Source organism: Rhinoderma darwinii, chromosome 1, assembly GCF_050947455.1.
Source record: "Rhinoderma darwinii isolate aRhiDar2 chromosome 1, aRhiDar2.hap1, whole genome shotgun sequence".
In the NCBI taxonomy this organism is placed as follows: Eukaryota; Metazoa; Chordata; class Amphibia; order Anura; family Rhinodermatidae; genus Rhinoderma; species Rhinoderma darwinii.
In genome coordinates this window covers 363525931-363540306 of record NC_134687.1, presented here as the reverse complement: position 1 = coordinate 363540306, position 14376 = coordinate 363525931, and the positions used below count along the sequence as shown (strand labels likewise).

At 41.2% G+C, this 14376-nt stretch overlaps 1 protein-coding gene across 3 annotated transcripts in view; it reads left to right on the top strand.

Annotated features, from left to right (window-relative positions):
* Positions 1 to 3737, top strand: part of RIC1 (RIC1 partner of RAB6A GEF complex) — a 137868-nt gene extending 134131 nt beyond the window's left edge. For all 3 annotated transcript variants that reach the window (XM_075827391.1, XM_075827381.1, XM_075827373.1), the window contains exon 26: positions 1100 to 3737. In XM_075827391.1, coding sequence (XP_075683506.1) covers positions 1100 to 1385 — 286 coding nt within the window. In that variant the 3' untranslated portion in view covers positions 1386 to 3737. The remainder of the gene's footprint in view (positions 1 to 1099) is intronic.
* Positions 3738 to 14376: the final 10639 nt, after the last annotated feature.

The following is a 14376-nucleotide window of genomic DNA, read 5'->3' as shown; positions in this document are numbered from 1 at the left end:
TGTAGACACCCCCCCGCCTTTATGTACATAGCGCCACTGTGGCCGGTGATTCCGGTCCAGAACGGATCGCTTGATGTCTCTGTCCATATATGGACAGAGACATCAAGCGAAGCGTCCAGGAGCGGAATCCACGACCACAGTGGGATTCCGCTCCTTCGGTGAGGTACAATAGCGCTACGTACAGGTGGGGAGAGGGGGAGTGTGACCTCCTATGGAGGTGGGGGATGACCTTTACGGAGGTGTTGGGGTGCCAAAAAAATTACTACTCCTCACAGCGCAAAGTGGATGTCAGCGGGGACAAGCAAGGACAGCTCACATGAACTCTTGGTAGGCTGTACATGCACGCTCATTACAGCCTGCAATGCATGCAGGGAAAAAACGTTTTATCAGAAGGAAACATCAACAAACCGGACCTGGAGTGCATGTAAACAAACGGCGCTAAATTCAAAGAAGATATGTGGGAAGTGGATTTTTTTTTTTAAATACTGCTTTATTTATGTCTGTATAAGGGTAAATGTATGAAATTTTATTTTTAAATATGATGGTATCTCGGACAACCCCTTTAAGGGGTTAATGCATCTTTCAATACAGTTATGGTGATCCGTGAGCCGTTTTAACCTCTGTAAATGTTGCTGCGATCAATACTGGGTGTAAACAAAGGAGGAAGGGGGCTTTCTCCAGTTGTCGGAGCAGATAACCACAACTGTGCCTCCGCGGGTGATCTTGCGACACAACTCCTGTGCCCGCGAGATCACTAAGATTTTATGGCTTGCCAAGGGGGGGTTTTATAGTGCGAAACTTGAGCTTCACAAATCAAAAGTTGATGTCCTGTTACTTGGACTGATAAAAAAAATTAAATTTAAAATTTAAAAAAATGTTAAGGTGTACGTCTATATAAATGTAAAAACTAGGTAACCTTTATGATCTGCTACTTTTTACGAACAGTAGATGCTGATGGCGGCCGTTTTACATGTCCATGCAGCTAATCTCATAATCTCTAAATAACATTTCCATCCTCTCATCCAGGCTTTACTTGTCTACTGTGTTTATATGCCTTATGTGAGTATTATTTCAAGTTACAATATCTATTATTCTGCAGCCCTGGATACAAGCCATTACTAAACCTAATAAAACCTCAACTTCAGAAGCTGAGTGAAGTTACAGTGGAACAAGCGCAACCTGAAGCTTTTCAGCCCACAGTCATCTCAAAGGTCGCAGAGCAATCCAGCCCCAGGGCAGAGGACAGCCGCAGCTCCTCCAGCCACAGTGCCAGCCCTCAAAGTGACACGGGCAGCTGTAACGTCAGCAGACACGAGGAGAATGTGTCGAGACAAGAGCAAGACGAAGCTCTTCAAGAGGGAAGTTATGACTGTATTATCGCTTAATGCCGAGAGCTGTTCAGGCTGAAATCATAACAGTGTTATAGACTGAATCTATTACATGTGGCGGGTCATATAGCTGACCGTTTTAATGGGTGTGAAAGGACTTTTTCTCAGTGGTTTCCAAGAAACCATCACTCAGCAAATTTGAAGCCTTATGTTTGTGTTTTTGTTTGTATATTATTATTATATATATTTTTTTTTTTACTTAAATACATTTTTAGTCTTCTTAATAAGAACTCATGGCATTGTCCATTTGGAATCAATTGCTTCGATATCCTGGACAAAAAACTGTCCTGAGCTATATGGTAAGAGGATAAATGTACTACAAGTGTGTGTAGAAGCACCGCAAGGAGACCTCCACTAGAGAATCGGGATTATAAATTACCCATTGGTGTGACGGTGTAATCCCTATTTTAATCTTACTTATTATGTGGTTCCATCGGCTATTTCCCAGTTGTGGCTGTTACAGAGTATCGGCTTTATCCAACTATTTATTTAATCTTCTCATAACCCAACAACTGCAGGAGTATCAATTTTAATGTTTGGGTCTCCTTCGTTTTTGGGAGGAGTAAGATAGAAGTTACGTGTAGGCTTTTGGAATACATAATCTGACCTGTGTTATCCACTTTGCTGGATCAGCGGAGCAGATTTCGACATTGCCGAACATTGGGGTGCTATGATCTTTCCATCATACATCTAAAAAAGTTTGATATGACAGTGTAAATAATGTGTATTTTTTGTGAATACTTCTCTAAACATTATAAAGATTATTATAAATTTGTAAGATTAAAAGTTGCAGGTCCGTCAGCGCCAGCCTGTCAGTAGCTGGAAAGCCATTTTTTTGCACTTTGCAATGGACACGATGCTCTATAATATCAGTTCATCCACTACACTGTGCATCTACAGAATCAGCATTTCAACTACTGTGACTGACCCCAGAACAAATCTTTCTGTTGTCTAGCTTATTTTTAAAATACGGTACAATAAGGTTTTTATTTATTACCTTTGTACAATAATTCACTTGAACATGGTTTTTTTTGTAAATAAAGTCAGCAATTATATTTCATAATATCTGCAACGTTAATTTCAACTATAGACAAAAATGTGTTTTTGACCATTTTATTATGTTTGACCTTTTATTTTACCTTCCAAAAAGTGTGTGTTTGGATGGAAAACAAAGTACATGTGGACTTTGTCAAACCTCCATGTCAAACCTCCATTTCTTCTCATTGTTGATGTCCCCAAATTTTGAAAGCTAAGGCTGATATCTTTACATTACAGTATTACGATATAAAAATCTGTCTGTTTGTACTGTGCAGTTGTAACGAGGAGGAAAAAAAGCATACATATTATTTTATACAAGACATACATGTTTATTTTTATAATAGATCTATTTGATTATTATGTGGACCAAATGTTTCTAGCAACATCTGAATGTGGTGGAAGATAAAGGGTGATTGTAACAACACAGGTTTCACAATGACTCTGGGGGAGCTGGCTCTGATATGAACATATCTAGTCCTCCTCATACTGGAGTCTACCTAAAATGTAAAAAATGCTCAAAATAACTGTATCTTATTTGAAAAAGGATTGCAAGGAATATGGTAGATCCCCTATAATAATTAAAAAAATAAATAAAAATAAGGTATTCTACCTTGGGCAGGCACACTTGGGATACTGTATCCACCATCATAAGCCTTAACTACTAAGCTGTTAGACAGATCTCACAGGATTGTGCAGATTTATACTACACTTTATACAAGGGACTATAATAACCTGAAATAAGGAATTGGTTGCTAGGATTCATTTACAAGTAACAGTTGATGCTAATGTAATTTTCCCAGATATAGGGATCACTGTACTTATATGCTCACATATAGGTGAATTCACATTAGTATAGGAAGGGTCAGTTTCCCCTTTCATTTCTCAATGGAATGGAAGCCGGGAGAATATAGATGCCCCCAAAACCATGTGGGGAAAAAATACGTCCGAACAGGTTAACCGAGCCATCCAATAGTGTGAACGCAGCCAAAGGCCATGTCACTTACAGATGTTCAGTTTTCTGTTACCACATATTGCCCTCAAGATTAGCACTGAAGCAGTACTTCTAGAGGCGAATATGGTACAGCATATGACCTCTGATGGATGCATGCCTTCATGAGAATGCATTACCACTGTAGTCAGGACCTGTATCACACTGATCTTGAATAAGGTCATGTGTATGCCCTCTAGTTGGGGCTGCTCAGGCTGAAATTGGGGCTATTTTGAACAGCTAAAAGATGACCATACGCCCATAAGTTGTGTGGATGCCATCACACTTAAAAAGAACCTTTCACCTCCCCATACATGTGCAGCTGAGTTCAGCATGTAATGGGCAGGGCTGCACAAACCCTGGGGCACTTTTACATTTATTTTTTTTCTACCCTTCTCTGTTATTTAGATTTCGGTGCCGTTATATTTGGTGCCCGATATTAAAATAACCCCCTGAACTGTCAAATGGGGTGTTTCACGGCAAGGGGGCGTGTAACATGGCTGTGACACTGTCCAATCAGCTATGGACCATGTTACAGCGAGAGCTGGGGAGAGGAGAAAGCTAAGACCAGTTCTCTTCAGCTCTTGGCAGACAAGGACGAGACTGAGCTCTGGCGAGAGATCACACAGTCTAGTACTTGTCTGCCGAACTGGCAAGGGGCATGTCACTGCTACGCATGCACGCTCTCCTCTCTCCAGCTCTTGCACTGCACTGCTCTGTCCATAGCAGGCTCTTGCACTGTCCGTAGCAGTGACGTGCCCCCTTTCCAGTTCGGCAGACAAGTACAAGACTGATCTCTCGCAAGAGATCAGTCTTGTCCTTGTCTGCCGGGAACTGAAGAGTGAGTGCGTGCGCAAGCATATGTTCTCCTCTCTCCAGCTCTTGCTGTTACACTGTCCGTAGCTGATTGGACAGTGTCACAGCGATGTTACACGCGCTCTTGCCAGTACACGCCCCATTGACCGTTCAGGGGGTTATTTAAATATCGGGCGCCAAATATAACGGCACCAATATCTAAATAACGGGGTAGGGTAGAAAAAAATGTAAAAGTGCCGCAGGGTTTTTCAAGCCCTGCCTATTACATGCTGCACTCAGCTGCACATGTACGGGCAGGTGAAAGGTTCTCTTTAACAACAATTTGACTACACATCGGATTTCTGTCGGGTTGTGTTTGTACGTGCCACTTTGTGCAGTGATATTAAGCCAATGGAGCGGTCAAGAGAAATTAAGTCACAGGACACACAAAATAAAAAAAACAACAAATTTTGTACAGTTATTTGGGGTGCAGGTTTTAATGTAATTACAACAATTAGTGGTTTCAGAACCCCAGTAAATGTCATGTAAGAGCTATGTAAAAAAATATGGACTATATTTTTAAGTGGAAAATAGTTCTGAAACCTGTGTTTAATTTTTATTTATTTTTTCTTAACCCAAAATGGTATTCAAATAAAAGGGGCATCTTCCAGACACATTTATGCGTTTTCTTACAGTCTAGGGACAAACATCTCCTGGAGTTTGTTACATTGCTCAATGCACAATTCTGTCACACACTAATTCAAATAAGTGCAATAAATTATTAAAGTAATAAAGCTATCGGAACTTGCTTTTACATACATATTTGACTTGTGGTTATTACGGTTTAACCCTGGTTTCACCATCTTTTCTTGGTTTTGCTCGTAGAGAGCACATCATATTCAAACATTCAGGAAGATGGTATCTATCCCCACATGGACCCTTTTTAATGTGAGGCAGCCTTTATCAATATCCCATAGTCACAATCACTCAGCAGCTGTAGGGTCACGGGTGATTTGCTGCAGATTTTTGGTGTGGCAAAGTACAGCGCAATATTGTGGAGTGTTGAAAGCTTTTTTTTTTTTAATTCATATTTATTTATTTTTAAACGTAACGGTCTCTTCACTTTGACTCCTTGTACATGTAGCTTTACAGAGGAGGGGCAAGAGAGAAACTGCAGCTGCATCTCTCTGTCTTTTTTCGACATAAATCGATATTGCTCTTTTTTTCCCTATGAAATAAATCTGTAGCACCTCTGTTATTCCTCCTGAAAATGTATGAATAAATAGATGTTATGATTTCCCTTGTCAACAGGGTGTGTCCCTACGCAGTCTGATACTGTAAACAGTGTTGGATTGGGTAGCACACCTTTTTGATAGTGGGAATGCTAACACCCAGTTGTCAATTTACATATGTAGATAGCGTGTTTGAGGGGGTGCCCCCCTGATTCTAACCATTTAAATGGTGCGGTCACTATTGACCACGGCATTTAAGGTGTTAAACGGGCGGAATCAAATTGAACTTTGATTCCGCCTGCTGGAGTGAGGTGTCGGCTGTATAACACAGCGGTCGCCCTGCCGAGCATGGAGCACTTTCAGCTCCCCCTGAAGATAGCAGTACTACCACCCCTCTGTAGATATTGCCACTGTAGCTCCCTCTAGGAGCGGAATCCCCGGCCAGAGTGTCGGCAACGCCTGGCTGGGATTGCGCTCCAGGAGTACCCCTGACGTCACTGTTCATGCATGGATAGTGACGCCAGGGGCTTCTCCAGGAGCGGGATGCCCGGCCAGAGCATCTGCAATGAGCTAGACTGGGATTCTACTCCAGGTGAATCCCATGACGTCACTGTCCTGGGCCAGGATCAGTTTTTACTGTACGTCACAAGGATTGAGTCCTAAAAAACAGCCGGTAAAAACGGATCCATTAAATTCTATGGGGGGCCGTCTGGCTGTGAAAATGGCCAAAAATAGGACATGTCCTATTTTTTGATGGCTAGTATTCACAGGCAAATCACAAAACTGAGCAATATTAATTTAAAATCACTGAAAAAAGCCAAACTTACTCACAATGGCAGATGCATGCACCAATTCACATGAAGGCGCAGACACTACAATGCTACATCGAGGGAGATTGCACAGGTGCAAAAATACTGATGGGACCGGCGCTCTCACCCCTACTATTCAAGAGGGGGGTGGCTGCTTAGTATTCTCATTACACAGATATAGCTTCTACAAGTGTGCCAGTCAGATGATTACATGTAGTGCACCATGCTGGCATACAGCCTATTAGTTACGCCCAAACTATTAGAAAAGGTGTCTTTTTTTTTTTTTGTGATTCTAGTATTCACAGGCTGTTTAAAAAAAAAAAAAAAAAAAAAAATAGGCCATGTGAATACACCCATAAAACGTCATTGTTCTAAAAACCGCCATCGCATGGCCGTTTTTCACAGTCATGTGAATGTAGCCTGTCCCAAGATTATGGACTGGGAAGTGTCCGTCCCTTCCTCCATCACCGTAAATAAGAGGTGTAGACTCCCATCCTAGCGCTCAAATTCTTGCTCTCCACATGGTAGTATGTCCCCAAGAGTAATTCTTCCCTGGTTTGCTGCTAGGCCTATATCATGATATTGCTTCATGAATCAATTTTTTTTAATTTTGCTCTTACAAAGTGCTGCAGAGGTAGGACTCCTGCTGCTTGACGTTTTGGATTACCTTTCTTTCAGCATGTACACCTCCTGCTGACAGCTGCTCCGATCCAGTACATTTTATTCATGGGAATTACAAGACCTGTTGTGTTGTTCGTTTCTGTGTTCTTGATGTTGTTGATCTTTCTAGAACCCACAGGGTAGGCACATCATCCTTGAAGGAATTCTACATGGCAATCCCACCATACTTTTTGTATGCATCTACTATCTTCCAGATCCCCCATAATCCATAGAGCCCTGGTCCTCCTGCAAAAACCTGCCTCCAGCAGGCTCCGTTAATGGGAGATTACTTCAAAAGGCTTTCTTTTGCAGACAGGTGTGCATGCCCTGCCCCCCCATCCCAATTTCTTTAAGTTTATTAGAACTTATGCCATATATGTTCTCTGATGTGTTGCAGCAGTGAAAGCTAGCTTTATTGTGGCTGGAAAAAAAAAATCATGAAAAAAGTGTTTTTCAGAGGGTGCATTTTTGAAGCAGTGCATGGTGAGACATCCCATTCTCTCTGGGTAGCAGACCCCCCTAGCAGGTTCTTACCTGTTCTCCCTAGGGGAGCTCTGAAGGTTTGAGTCTCTGGGCGGTTACTCCCTCTTCTCCCGGCCACCACTTCCCTCCTTGGAGGTGGCTTTTGATCTCACGAGCTGAGATCTCCTGTGGAGGGAGAGCGGTCTACCTTTGTCATGCTCTGTTCCCTGGTGTGGAGCTGGACCGCATGACCCAGCGCTTGGCAGCTTCAGGCCCACTCTGTGACGACTTCTGGTCGCTGTGGTGTGTAACATTGGGCAGGGTGACGCGCCCTACGTCCCAGGAAGTGGTGGTTCTGACAGCCATAGTGGGGAGGAGGGGCTTACAGCATCCAAGCCAGGGGGCCTCCCAGCCAATCCAGGGCCTATTTAGCTCTAGAGAACATGGAACTACATCCTTCCATGATGGGAAAGCCAGGAGAAGCAGCAGGATGCGTTGGCCGCTTGAATGCCACGAGATCTACTCTGGTACTTGTAGATGGCCGCAGGACTTGCATATGGTAAGACCATGAACCTTTGGCTAATATTGTACCTTTTCTTGAACGCTAGAGGGCCCCAGGAAGAAATTGGATAAAACCTGCAATAAAGAATGTGCTGTTTGTAACAAGAAGTTAGAAGCTGCCTACAATAAAAGACTGTCAGAATTGTTTACATAAAATTCACTGAAGAATCTACAAGCTTGCCATCTAGCATAAAAGATATCGTAAGGGCCGAAGTTAGGAATTCCTTTAAGTCCCTAAGAGAAAATTTCTCTGAAGAGGGGTGGGGGTGTCTGTTTTTAGCGGAGGACGTGGATTAGCTCTTTAACCCCTTAAGGACGCAGCCTAGTTTGGGCCTTAAGGCTCAGAGCCCATTTTTCAAATCTGACATATTTCACTTTATGTGGAAATAACGTCGGAATGCTTAAAGCTATCCAAGCGATTCTGAGATTTTCTCGTGACACATTGGGCTTTATGTTAGTGGTAAAATTTGGACGATATATTCAGTGTTTATTGGTGAAAAATTGCAAAATTTAGAGAAAATTTATAAAAAAATAGCATTTTTCAGAATTTAAATGCATCTGCTTGTAATACAGATTGTTATACCACCCAAGAGGGTATGTGCACACGCAGAGTCAAAAACATCTCAAAATACGAAGCTGTTTTCAAGGGAAAACAGCCCCTGATTTTCAGATGTTTTTTGAGCTACTCGCGTTTTTCGCTGCGTTTTTTACGGTAGTTTTTGGAGCTGTTTTCATTGGAGTCTGAGAAAATGGCTCCAAAAACGTCTCAAGAAGTGTCCTGCACTTCTTTTGATGAGGCTGTAATTTTACGCTCCGTCTTTTGACAGCGACACGTAAAATGACAGGTCGTCGGCACAGTACATCGTAAAGCCCATTGAAAGTAATGGGCAGATGTTTGCCGACGTATTGGAGACGTTTTTTCAGACGTAATTCGAGGCGTAAAACGCCTCCATTATGTCTGAAAATAGGTCGTGTGAACCCAGCCAAATCGTTACTAGTTCACATTTCCCATATGTCTACTTTAGATTGGCATTGGTTTTTGAACATAGTTTTATTTTTCTTGGATGTTACAAGGCTTAGAACATAAACAGCAATTTCTCATATTTTTAAGAAAATTTCCAAAGCCTTTTTTTTTTTTTTTTTTTTTAAGGTACCTGTTCGGTTCCGAAGTGGCTTTGAGGGGCCTATGTATTAGAAACCCCCATAAAACACCCCATTTTGAAAACTAGACCCCTCAAAGTATTCAAAACACCATTTAGAAAGTTTATTTAACCCTTTAGGCATTTCACAAGAATTAAAGAAAAGTAGAGGTGATATTTGCAAATTTCATTTTTCTTGCTGAATTTCAATTGTATTACAGAACATTTTTTAACACAGAAGGTTTTACCAGAGAAACACTACTAAATATGTATTGTCCAGATTCTGCAGTTTTTTAGAAATGTCCCACATGTGTCTCTAGTGCGCTCGTGGACTAAAACACAAGCCCCAGAAGCAAAGAAGGACTTAGTACATTTTGACGTCTCTTTTTTTATTAGAATATATTTTAGGCAGCATGCCAGGTTTGAAGAGGTGTTGAAGTGCCAAAACAGTAGGAATCCCCCAAAAGTAGCCCCATTTCGGAAACTACAGCCCTCAAACAATTAATTTATGGTTGTTGTTACCATTTTGACCCAACAGTTTTTACACAGCACGTATTTGAATTGGGCTGTGAAATTAAAAAAATTAAATTTTTTCCTATAAGATGTAATTTTTCATCAAAATTTCTTATTTTCACAGGGAACAAAAAAACTAATTTTGTTGCCCAATTTGTCCTGAGTGCGGCAATATCACATTTGTGGTGATAAACTGCCGTTTGGGCCCATGGGAGGGCTCAGAAGGAAAGGACCACCATTTAGCCTACTGGGGATTTTCTGGTGCGAAGTCATGTATGCAGAAGCCCCTGAGGTACCAGTACAGTTGAAACCCCCAAGCAGTGACCCGTTTTAAAAACTACACCCCTTAAGGCATTCATCTAGAGATGTAGTGAGCATTTTGACTGGAGACATACACCCCATAAACTGTAATGTGGGTTCTCCCGGGTATGGCAATACCTTCAATGTGGCTGTTATCAGCTGCCTTGGCACGCAGCAGGGCTCAGAAGGGAAAGACGAGGGGGGCTAAGCTGTTCGGAGTGCATCAGGCTAAGAAACTGGGGTAGATTAAAAATCAAGGGATGTATGATACATTTTAAAACACTCATACAGAGCCTTAGTTTTGCGGGACACGTGTCACATTGATATATTGTGTCCTCCCTTATCCCCCTCTTATAGCAGACTTCGCACCTCTTTTGACTTTTTCCCTTCTTGCCAGTTTGGGGAACTTGTCATGGAAAGTGTTGCCCTGGTACGATGCGTGTGGCCTCGCTTCCAAAAGTACTGGGTGCCCCCCTTCTTGGTCCCTAAAAATGAGTTTCTTGATAACCACCTTCTTGAAATTCCAGGATTACACCAAATCCCACACAATTTTTGCATTAACTCCCAGTAAGGGGGTGGGGGCATTCTGGGGGCTGAATACTGGTGTCCTTTCCTTCATATATCCTAAATTTGTAGGTATACGCTGATGCACCGCTTATACAGCTTCATGCCATACCTTGCCCTCTTACCTGGCAGGTACTGGCGGAATTGAAGCCTCCCTTTAAAATGTACCAAGGACTCCTCAATAGAAATATAATTCTCGGGGTGTATGCTTGGCAAAACCGGGCACTGAAATGGTCTAATAGGGGGTCTCCGTTTATACAAACGGTCAAAACTGGGGTCAGCTTGGGGTGGGCACTGCTCATTATCAGTATAAATTAAGAAGCGAAGTATTGCCTAATTTATTAATTTTTTTAGGATTCAGTTCTGAAGTTGCTTTGAGGGGCCTATATATTAGAAACCCCTATGAAACACCCCATTTTAGAAACTAGACCCCTTAAACTTTCTAAATGCTGTTGTGAATACTTTATGAACCCTTTAGGTGTTTCACTGGAATTTAGAGCAAAGTAGAGGTGAAATTTACATATTAATTTTTTTTGGTCAGAAAATCCTTTTTATACCATTTTTCTATAACACAAAAGGTTTTACCAGAGAAACGCAACTCAATATTTATTGCCCAGATTATTCAGTTTTGAGAAATATCCCACATGTGGCCCTAATGCACTAATGGACTGAAGCACCGGCCTCCGAAGCAAAGGACCACCTAGTGGATTTTGAGGTCTCCTTTTTATTAGGGACATGTCCGGTTTGAAGAGGTCTTGTGGTGCCAAAACAGTGGAAACCCCCCAAAAGTGACCCCATTTTGGAAACTAGACCCCTTGAGGAAGTTATTGTAGTTTTCTTGGGGTGCATTCGGCTTTTTAATCAGTTTTTATTCTATTTTTAGGTGTCGTGGTGAATAAAAAACAGCAATTCTACTATTGTTTTTTTATTCTATTTTTTTTTTTACAGCGTTTACCGTGCGCTATAAATGACATATTCTCTTTATTCTGCGGGGCGATACAATTACGGCGATACCATATGTTTATAGTTTTTTTTATGTCTTATGGCGTTTTGCACAATAAAAATACTTGTAAACAATCATTTTACTTTTTGTGTTGCCATATTCTAAGAGCCAGAACTTTTTTATTTTTCCATCAAGAAAGCCGTGCGAGGACTTATTTTTTGCGTAATGAACTGTAGTTTCGATCAGCACCATTTTTAGGTACATGCGACTTTGATCTCTTTATTACATTTTTTGAGAGGTGAAGTGACCAAACAATTGTGATTCTGGTACGGTTTATTATTATTTTCTTTTACGGTGTTCACCGCGCGGGATAAATAACAAAATAATTTTGTAGTTCAGGCCGTTACGCCCGCGGCGATACCAATTATGTATAGTTTGTTTGTTCATATTTTTTTCCCTTATTACTTTTAACCCCTTCCCTCTTTAGCCACTTTTGACCTTCCTGACCGGGCCTCATTTTTCAAATCTGACATGTGTCACTTTATGTGGTAATAACTCCGGAATGCTTTCACCTATCCAAGCGATTCTGAGATTGTTTTCTCGTGACACATTGGACTTTAAGTTACTGGCAAAATTTGCTCGATATGTTCAGTATTTAATTGTGAAAAACACCAAAATTTTGCGAAAAATTGCAAAAATTAGCATTTTTCCCAATTTAAATGTATCTGCTTGTAAGACAGGCAGTTATACCACACAAAATTGTTGCTAATTAACATCCCCCACATGTCTACTTTAGATTGGCATCGTTTTTTGAACATCCTTTTATTTTTCTATGACCTCACAAGGCTTAGAACTTTAGCAGCAATTTCTCACATTTTCAAGAAAATTTCAAAAGGCCATTTTTACAGGGGCCAGTTCAGTTGTGAAGTGGCTTTGAGGGCCTTATATATTAGAAACCCCCAAAAAGTCACCCCATTTTAAAAACTTCACCCCTCAAAGTATTCAAAACAGCATTTAGAAAATGTCTTAACCCTTTACACATGTCACAGGAATTAAAGCAAAGTAGAGGTGAAATTTACAAATTTCATATTTTTTTGCAGAAATAAATATTTAGTACAATTTTTTTTTATAACACAGAAGGTTTTACCAGATAAATGCAACTCAATATTTGTTGCCCAGTTTCTGCAGTTTTAGGAAATATCCCACATGTGGCCCTAGTGTGCTACTGGACTGAAGCACCGGCCTCAGAAGCAAAGGAACACCTAGTGGATTTTGGGGCCTTATTTTTGTTAGAATAAATTTTAGGCACCATGTCAGGTTTGAAGGGCTCTTGCAGTGCCAAAACAGTCAAAATCCCCCAAAAGTGACCCCATCTGGGAAACTACACCCATTGAGGAAATGATCTAAGGGTAGAGTGAGCATTTTGACCGCACAGTTTTTTTACAGAAATTATTGGAAGTAGGCCGTGAAAATTAAAATCAACATTTCTTCAAAGAAAATGTAGGTTTAGCGATTTTTTTTTCTCATTTCCACAAGGACTAAAGCAGAAAAAGCACCGTAAAATTTGTAAAGCAATTTCTCCCGAGTAAAACAATACCCCACATGTGGTAATAAACGGTTGTTTGGAGACACGGCAGGGCTGAGAAGGGAAAGAGCGCTATTTGGCTTTTGGAGCTCAAGTTTAGCAGGAATGGTTTGCGGAGGCCATGTCACATTTACAAAGCCCCTGAGGGGACAAAACAGTGGAAACCCCCCACAAGTGACCCCATTTTGGAAACTACACCCATTGAGGAAATTATCTAGGGGTATAGTGAGCGTTTTGACCCAACAGGTTTTTTGCATAAATTATTGGAAATAGGCCCTGAAAATGACAATCTAAATTTTTTTCAAAGAAAATGTAGGTTTAGCTTATTTTTACTCATTTCCACAAGGACTAAAGGAGAAAAAGCACCACAAAATTTGTAAAGCAATTTCTCCCGAGTAAAACAATGCCCCACATGTGGTAATAAACGGCTGTTTGGAGACACGGCTTGGCTTAGAAGGGAAAGAGCGCTATTTGGCTTTTGGAGATCACATTGAGCAGGAATGGTTTGCGGCAGCCATGTCACATTTGCAAAGCCCCTGAGGGGAAAAAACAATGAAAACGCCCAAAAAGTGACACCATTTAGGAAACTACACCTCTTGAGGAATTCATCTAGGGGCGTAGTGAGCATTTTGACCCCACAGATGTTTCATAGAATTTATTAGAATTGGGCAGTGAAAATAAAAACAATCCTTTTTCTTCAATAAGACGTAGCTTTAGCGCAAATGTTTTCATTTTCGCAACAAATAAAGGAAAAAAAAAAGAACCCAACATTTGTAAAGCAATTTCTACCGAGTACGGCAATACCCCATATGTGGTCATAAACTGCTGTTTGGGCACACGGCAGTGCTCAGAAGGGAAGGACCGCCATTTGGAGTGCAGATGTTGCTGGATTGGTTTCTGGGCACCTGTGGGCCCAAAACAGTGTAAACCCCCCAGAAGTGACCCAATTTTGGAAACTACACCCCTCAATGCATTTACCTAGGGGTGTAGTGAGCATGTTAACCCTGCAGGTGTTTTGTAGAAATTAGTGTGAACTCGATGTTGCAGAGTGAAAATGGGATTTTTTCCACAGATATGTGGACAATATGTGGTGCCCGGCTTGTGCCACCATAACAAGACAGCTCTCTAATTATTATGCTGGGTTTCCTGGTTTTAGAAACACCCTACATGTGGCCCTAATCTCTTGCCTGGACAGTCGACCAGGCTCAGGAGTGAAAGCGTACCATGTCAAATTGAGGCCTAATTTGGCGATTTACAAAGTATTGGTTCACAACTGCAGAGGCTCAGATGTGAAATAATAAAAATAAACCCCTATTATGGAAACTGCACCCTTCAAGGCATTTATTAAGGGGTGTAGTGAGCATTTTCACCCCACAGGTCTTTTCCATAAATGAATGCG